The 8,949-nt window shown below is 38.1% G+C and overlaps 1 protein-coding gene across 2 annotated transcripts in view; it reads right to left on the minus strand.

Annotated features, from left to right (window-relative positions):
- Positions 1-356: 356 nt before the first annotated feature.
- Positions 357-8,949, minus strand: part of LOC110458496 (four and a half LIM domains protein 2-like) — a 131,472-nt gene continuing 122,879 nt past the window's right edge. For both annotated transcript variants that reach the window (XM_021510217.1, XM_021510216.1), the window contains 2 exons: positions 8,304-8,490; positions 357-6,089 (listed from right to left, as the gene is read on the minus strand). In XM_021510217.1, the coding sequence (XP_021365892.1) occupies positions 5,941-6,089; positions 8,304-8,490 (336 nt within the window). In that variant the 3' untranslated portion in view covers positions 357-5,940. The remainder of the gene's footprint in view (positions 6,090-8,303; positions 8,491-8,949) is intronic.

Below are 8,949 nucleotides of genomic sequence, written 5' to 3' on the forward strand. Positions count from 1 at the left end.
GGCCTATATACTGTACCTTTGGCTACTGGTCAAATGTCAGGACTCTGTAGGGCCTATATACTGTACCAGGGCCTTCTCCTTACATGAAGTCACAGTTCAAATTGTTTTGATAATATCAGGATCGTGGTGGTATATAGCTTAATAGTCTTGCATCAAGTTAAAACATCACAGCATGACAGCAGTCACTTATTGTTTAATGATACTTGAGTTTTTAAAATGAAACAATTGTCTTAGGATCAGTCGTTTTAATTTCTATTAAACTTGTAATTGCCTCCTTGAACATTTGTCAGGGTTGGAGCATTAAAGACAACAGAACATTTGTCAGGGTTGGAGCATTAAAGACAACAGAACATTTGTTAATATGCAAGCAATGTTTATTGAGTTAACGACCACCGTGTCTAGTCGGGTGGACAATAAATACTGTATGTTAGGTTTAACTCTCTTGTCTAGATCTATAGACCCAACACCACACATACAGTCACACAGGGCTACCAAGCCTATACAGGTACCATATCACCTCATCCACACTCGTACCAGGGGTGGTTGGGTGGAGGGAGAGGTATATCACCTCAGCCAGAACCCAGGGGTGGGGGGCAGTGTTATATCACCTCAGCCAGACCAGTACCTCAATCACTGAACCTTACCCTCCACAGACCCGGTCATAGGGACAATGAATAAATCTCACTGTCCCAGGATAAGGGTATATCGCCAACTCAAAATGAACCCATCAGCATATCACATCCTGACTTACATTAACCTACAACCTTAGTCATTTACAGATCCAGGTACATTGTACACAAGCTCCCTATACATGAGATGGAGCCAGAACCTTGATTATGTAGGCTGGATCTCCCTGTGTGTCTCGCCAAGGCAATAGTTCAAACAGTCCAAGTAAAGTGAATCCTGCATTCCGAAACTTTGTTCATCACCACTTATCTTCCGTCATTCAAATTGAATACCTTTTTGTTAAATCTGAGCTCTGGGTCCATTTTTTGCAATGACACTCTATTGGAAGATTAGGGACTAAAATGGCAAGATTCATGTTACAAGGATGATAATATAACAACACTCGCTAAACTATAGTGAAGAAAATTATCTAGGACATACATATATAACTCGGCTAGATTATCACAGTGTTTAACTCAGGACAAACACTATACCTTGGCAGTACTGCATCTTCTATAATAACTAACGATGTCTGAGATTCTATCAGGACAAGTATTGGAGTCTGCATACCTGTAGAATAGACACATAGGCTGCAAACAAGGCTATGCTCAACACACACATTTTGTACAATCTTTTCTTAACTCAATTTCTTACAATTTCTGTTCAATACATAAAACTTATTTTATTTTTTTAACTCTTCACTTATTTAAATTATGTCAGAAATGACTGTTCATGTGTATATTGCATCCTAATAAGAAGCTTTTTAACAGAATTATTGCCATTGATATATATGTGTCACCGTGGTGACATTTTTGTCAAAAACATAAACAACTTCTCAGGGATGTTTGCTTCCCTATGATGACCAAGATTGCAGAAAGCATATCCTTCTTTTTACACATCTAAACAGTAACCGCTACATGAAGTACCCAGATATAAATCAAACAAAAATATCAAATAATCTCTACGGCTTCAGATCAGGCATGCAGCCACGTAGCTGTAAAACTAATTTTGTTTTTACACGTGAAAATAACATCTGAGTTTTTTGAGGAATGGCAGTTTTCACACCATCTTTTACCAGATATAGAAAACACACTAGTGTCAACCATGCAATTTTATATGTTAAACATTCCTTAGTATAACTACAAATGATGGAGACGAACCATTACCGTCATCACTGAATACTATCCATCGTCTTATATAAATGTCTTTACTTTCGCAAATGTACGCATTTAAATATCACATCTGCTTGTTTCTCTTCCTATTCTTTTCCTTTTCACAAACACTTCATTCCACTTCAGTATAGAAATAGTTTCAAGATGACAAATACATAAAACTTGACACATTTAAAACACAAAATTGAAAAATAAATACCTATCTAAGGTAACACATGTATAATGACTATTTTGACTCTTAAATATTTCATTTATTAAATTCTTTTCTTATATACATTGTAAATAAAACCACAAGTTGACAACTTACAAATTTGCTGACTCAGCAATAATTGAAACTCAGTCAAGCAGATAAATGTTTTAAATTAGCGTTAACAAACCATACAATTAAATTTCAAACACAGTATAGAGTTCAATCTCTCACAGTAGAGTCCAATCTCTCACAGTAGAGTCCAATCTCTCCCAGTATAGAGTTCAATCTCTCACAGTAGAGTCCAATCTCTCACAGTAGAGTCCAATCTCTCACAGTAGAGTCCAGTCTCTCACAGTAGAGTCCAATCTCTCACAGTAGAGTCCAATCTCTCACAGTAGAGTCCAATCTCTCACAGTAGAGTCCAATCTCTCACAGTAGAGTCCAATCTCTCACAGTAGAGTCCAATCTCTCACAGTAGAGTCCAATCTCTCACAGTAGAGTCCAATCTCTCACAGTAGAGTCCAATCTCTCACAGTAGAGTCCAATCTCTCACAGTAGAGTCCAATCTCTCACAGTAGAGTCCAATCTCTCACAGTAGAGTCCAATCTCTCACAGTAGAGTCCAATCTCTCACAGTAGAGTCCAATCTCTCACAGTAGAGTCCAATCTCTCACAGTAGAGTCCAATCTCTCACAGTAGAGTCCAATCTCTCACAGTAGAGTCCAATCTCTCACAGTAGAGTCCAATCTCTCACAGTAGAGTCCAATCTCTCACAGTAGAGTCCAATCTCTCCCAGTAGAGTCCAATCTCTCACAGTAGAGTTCAATCTCTCACAGTAGAGTCCAATCTCTCCCAGTAGAGTCCAATCTCTCCCAGTAGAGTCCAATCTCTCCCAGTAGAGTCCAATCTCTCACAGTAGAGTCCAATCTCTCACAGTAGAGTCCAATCTCTCACAGTAGAATTGTACTGCGAACCGTACTTTTTTACTATACTAAGCCGTCCAATCTCTCACAGTAGAATTGTACTGCGAACCATACTTTTTTACTATACTAACAAAGACTTTTGAATCTATCTACATATACACTGTTAATCACTGTAATTAAATCTACTTTTCAGTACAAATTTGACCTGCTCTATTGGGTTTTCTGAGGGGACAACAAAGTGGCTACGATATCACATCTAAGGTATTTTCTGATAAATAATCAATAGACTATTTGCATATTTAGATAACTTGATATACTGATAAATAATCAATAGACTACATGTATATTTAGATAACTTGATATACTATCTATTTACACAATAACGTTTTAATGTTGTCACCTCATTAACAAAGAAAATACAAAACAGACATAAACATTCAACAACATCCAATAAAAAGGTCACCGTGACAACAGATGACACAGCATGGGAAAAACAAACATTTTTATGTATTTACAATTTGCATACGAGTTTCTAATGACAAAAAAATCTTGCAAAAGCATTAAAGATTTTCTGCCTCTATGTGGTGTTAAATATATTTTGGCAATACTTTTACACAGAGCAGAGTGTGCAGGAGTGTGGGAAAGGAAAGGGGTAGGAAGGTCAAGGACAAATGTTTTGAATAAAGGGATGAGAGGGGTAATATCCAGGCAGGCAGATAATAAGTCTGGGGAGAGATAAGATCTTTTTAATGAAGAATAACAACACAACTATGGAGCACAAAGTTTGAAGGTGTACAATGGACAGTAGTCAGGAAGCGAAGAAACAGAGGAGTTGTGAGTTTTTACGTAGGAAGGGGTCTTATAGCTATTGCAGGAAAGAATGGATGTAGGAAAAGCTAACAATGGCAGGGCAAACATTTCACTTACAAACATTAGTAGCCTAGATAAATTAAACATCATTAGTTATATATACTCTGATGAAATATGTGTTGATTCACTCAAAGGGGAGGAATTGTGTTTTTGTTTGACTTTTGATTCCCAGGAACATGGATGTTAAACACTTCTGGTTATAAGAGGATAAATATATACCACACGGAATGCCCTTAAACTCTGGTTTCAATAGGAAACATCTCCATAAAAGATTCAATCCATAAATAATATAATTATTATTATCTCCCTTTAATAAGAGTGGCATTATGTGTACATCTTGGATACAGGGTTTTGATATGCTATGCTCAGGTGCACATACAATGGCTATTCAGGTGGTTAAAATTTCACTCGAGCTCTGCTTTGTAAATTCTGAGCGATGATCTTGAACATGAAAGATTTCTCAATGACTTTCATCTTTATAAACAGTGTTTTGACTGAATGTTTCCCCTTACATGTTGAGCTATTGTTTTTATATATTATGTACATCTTATGACTTTTATTTAAACACTGATTTCTGAATTGATTCTGTCTATGTTCTTCAGACTCACCGTTCCATCTGCGTACTATTTAGACTAAAATAACTGCAATCAGAAATTACAAACAGCTCATTCAGAAAGCACATGACAAGTTTTAATGCTGTACAAGTGTTCATTACTGTAAGGCATATAAATACTGGCTGGATACATATGGTCGTACGTACATAGATATTGCAATGTTGTTGGCAGTGATGCATATGAATACCATCTTTGAGTCAGGAACACCTTAAGTTACGTACAATCTACAGGCTGTGTAATCTATTCTAACACAGACCAACATCCTGTCTTCAGATGCTGTAAAGCCCAGCCAAACGCCGGGTGACGTCAAGGCAAATTATTTCAAATTTCCATTTTTAAAATTATGAATTTTACAATTTTTTTTCTTCTCACTTTTTAAAAACATATTTAAGACAATGAACACAAAAAATCATTAATATTATGAGTAAATTAATAAAAACAAATGTCTCCTGACTCGATAAAACGTAATAAGAGAAATACCATGATAAAAGAGATTTTCAGTTGTGTGAGAGGACATAAAAATTCTCACAAATTTCAACAAACACAGCATATACGGTTTAAACAGATTTAAATTCCATTTTGCATACTTTTCCATAATGGAGAAAAATGCATGTGGTACAACTTCAAATACAATGTACTCAAACAATTTCTCTCTTTCTCTACTTTTAAATGTCTTTTCATTGTCATTTAAATTTCTGTTGTCGGTAAAACGATGGCAGTCTAACTTCATATAAATATGATAAATAGGAAGATAATAAAATTCTATCAAGAATAATATAACATTTGAGAGTATACATAATGTACATGTATCAACAGCAGTCTGCTAATGTCAGCTTAGTTCTAAAATATCGTAAAACTCACAAACGAGGCGTTAACTATGTTAGGATTATCAGTTATAATATCAATCTCAAAACTGGACAGTATTATGGGGTGTGTCACCTTTACACTCCTCAGTTGCAAAACCACACAAAGGCATGTCTTGGTACTAACAGTGTAACAGTGAGAGCAGACCAGGGCAGGACGCAGTCCCGATCCTGGGGCCAGATCAGGGCAGGACGCAGTCCCGATACTGGGGCCAGATCAGGGCAGGACGCAGTCCCGATACTGGGGCCAGATCAGGGCAGGACGCAGTCCCGATACTGGGGCCACAGCAGGGCAGGACGCAGTCCCGATACTGGGGCCACAGATCAGGTTTCTGTATATCTCTGTTAATAAAACCTAATCCATTGTCCTATAAAAAAAATCCTGGTCACAGATCCTTACTTCCTCAGTCAGGTATACAATTCTCACAAATATTTGTCATATTTCTTACATAAATTCTCACAAAACTCTATGGTCACTGAGCAGCCTGTGATAGCTCATTATGTTTACATTTATTTGTAAGGATTTTTTTACATCTAAGGATCTGCCCACATATGTCAAACTGTCTCCTGCCCCGGATCACCCTCACTATAACCGGACACAGGCTTACAGCAGAACATAATATTATCATCAGCATTGAGGTCTTTAACTGCGTCCACACTCAGGACAAAGCACACTCCCCTCGTTCATCAGGAAACCACGCCCAACCATGGAGGCTTCGCACTTGCTGCACACGAAACAGTCGCTGTGCCAGTTGCGATCTTCGAAAGAGATGAACTTAGTTCCCCCAAAGCCTTTAAAGAAAAAAAGAAAAACATCATTGATTAGTTGAACATTAAAATCCATAAAACCTACACAGTTATGAACTGAATATTTCCAGATATGGTTTGCATGGTATTGTATGTAAAAGACCGGGATTTATTTGAATTGGCTATGCCATCATCAACTGCTTCCTATCAGCAAGCTGTCATTAAAGAGGAGAAAGATGTCAGTATTACATCCTGTTTTAAGGAATTTAATTGATTAGATTGTCAACCAAATAGTCAATGAATTTGCTGGGTGTTTCATAATATCAAGTAGATCTCATTTAATGTGCTAATCAGCCTTTAATTGCAACTATAAGGTTTAAATGTTTCATCAAATTTCAGTGAAATTTAATGGGGTGGAAACCAATCAAATTCCAACTCAGCCTTTAAGTCTCCTTTTTATTGTACATGCTTACAAAATTCCATCAAAATTAGATAATATTTAAGTGAATTGTTAACAGAAACAGGATGAACAGAAAGACAGACAAGGTGATTACTATCACCCAATCCTTTGCAGGGCCCTAATAAATGTGGTTGCCTGTGAGCACAACCTGTGTACAAAACCAAAACCTGGGACTATGACCTGGGACCATGACCTGGGTGCATAAACTGGGATCATAACCTGGGACCATGACCTGGGTCAAAACTGGGATCATAACCTGGGACCATGACCTGGGTCAAAACTGGGATCATAACCTGGGACCATGACCTGGGTCAAAACTGGGATCATAACCTGGGACCATGACCTGGGTCAAAACTGGGATCATAACCTGGGACCATGACCTGGGTCAAAACTGGGATCATAACCTGGGACCATGACCTGGGTCAAAACTGGGATCATAACCTGGGACCATGACCTGGGTCAAAACTGGGATCATAACCTGGGACCATGACCTGGGTCAAAACTGGGATCATAACCTGGGACCATGACCTGGGTCAAAACTGGGATCATAACCTGGGACCATGACCTGGGTTCATAAACTGGGACTATGACCTGGGACCATGACCTGGGTGCGACAACTGGGACTATGACCTGGGACCATGACCTGGGTGCATAAACTGGGATCATAACCTGGGACCATAACCTGGGTCAAAACTGGGATCATAACCTGGGACCATGACCTGGGTTCATAAACTGGGACTATGACCTGGGACCATGACCTGGGTGCGACAACTGGGACTATGACCTGGGACCATGACCTGGGTGCGACAACTGGGACCACAACCTAGACACTTACCTACGACCACGTGACCTGGGTACACGACCTAGGTGCTTAAACTGGGACCATTACCTGTGAGCATCAGTAAACATAATACCCGTGAGCATCAGTAAACATAAAACCTGTGATGACATCAGTAAACATAATACCTGTGATGGCATCAGTAAACATAATACCTGTGATGACATCAGTAAACATAAAACCTGTGATGACATCAGTAAACATTATACCTGTGATGGCATCAGTAAACATAATACCTGATGGCATCAGAAAACTTAATACCTGTGATGACATCAGAAAACATAATACCTGTGATGGCATCAGTAAACATAAAACCTGTGATGACATCAGTAAACATAAAACCTGTGATGGCACCAGTAAACATAATACCTGTGATGGCATCAGTAAACATAATACCTGATGGCATCAGAAAACATAATACCTGTGATGGCATCAGTAAACATAACACCTGTAATGGCATCAGTAAACATAATATCTGTGATGGCAACAGTAAACATAATACCTGTGATGGCATCAGTAAACATAATACCTTTGATGGCATCAGTAAACATAAAACCTGTGATGGCATCAGTAAACAAAATACCTGTGATAGCATCAGTAAACAAAATACCTGTGATGGCATCAGTAAACATAATACCTTTGATGGCATCAGTAAACATAAAACCTGTGATGACATCAGGAAACAAAATACCTGTGATAGCATGAGTAAACAAAATACCTGTGATGGCATCAGTAAACATAATACCTGATGGCATCAGAAAACATAATACCTGTGTTGACATCAGAAAACATAATACCTGTGATATTGCATCAGTAAACAAAAGACCTGTGATGGCATCAGAAAACATAATACCTGTGATGACATCAGAAAACATAATACCTGTGATGACATCAGAAAACATAATACCTGTGATGGCATCAGTAAACATAATACCTGTGATGGCATCAGTAAACATAATACCTGTGATGGCATTGGAACATCTGCAGCACTTCTTGGCGAAGAGATCACCATAGCAGGCAGCACAGTAGGGCTTCTCTTCACGTGAGGTGAACTTCTCCTTCGCCAACTCCTTGTTACAGTTGGTACAAGTGAAACACTCCTTGTGCCATGGCTGGTTCTTGTAGGCCACACCTCCTTTGTTGATTACCTAGAGACATCAGGTAACTCAGGTTATAACAGGTAACTCAGGTTATAACAGATAAACTCAGGTTATAACAGGTAAAACTCAGATTATAACATGTAAACTCAAGTTACAACAGGTAAACTCAGGTTATAACAGGTAAATGCAGGTTATAACAGATACAACAGATTATAACAGGTAAACTCAGATTATAACAGGTAAAACTCAGGTTATAACAGGTAGAACTCAGATTATAACAAGTAAACTCAGGTTATAACAGGTCAACTCAGATTATAACAGGTAAACTCAGATTATAACAGGTAAAACTCAGGTTATAACAGGTAAATCTCAGATTTTAACAGGTAAAACTCAGGTTATAACAGGTTAACTCAGGTTATAACAGGTAGAACTCAGATTATAACAGGTAAACTCAGGTTATAACAGGTAAACTCAGATTATAACAGGTAAACTCAGGTTATAACAGGT

The sequence above is a fragment of the Mizuhopecten yessoensis genome, unplaced genomic scaffold (assembly GCF_002113885.1).
Source record: "Mizuhopecten yessoensis strain PY_sf001 unplaced genomic scaffold, ASM211388v2 scaffold9621, whole genome shotgun sequence".
NCBI lineage: Eukaryota > Metazoa > Mollusca > Bivalvia > Pectinida > Pectinidae > Mizuhopecten > Mizuhopecten yessoensis.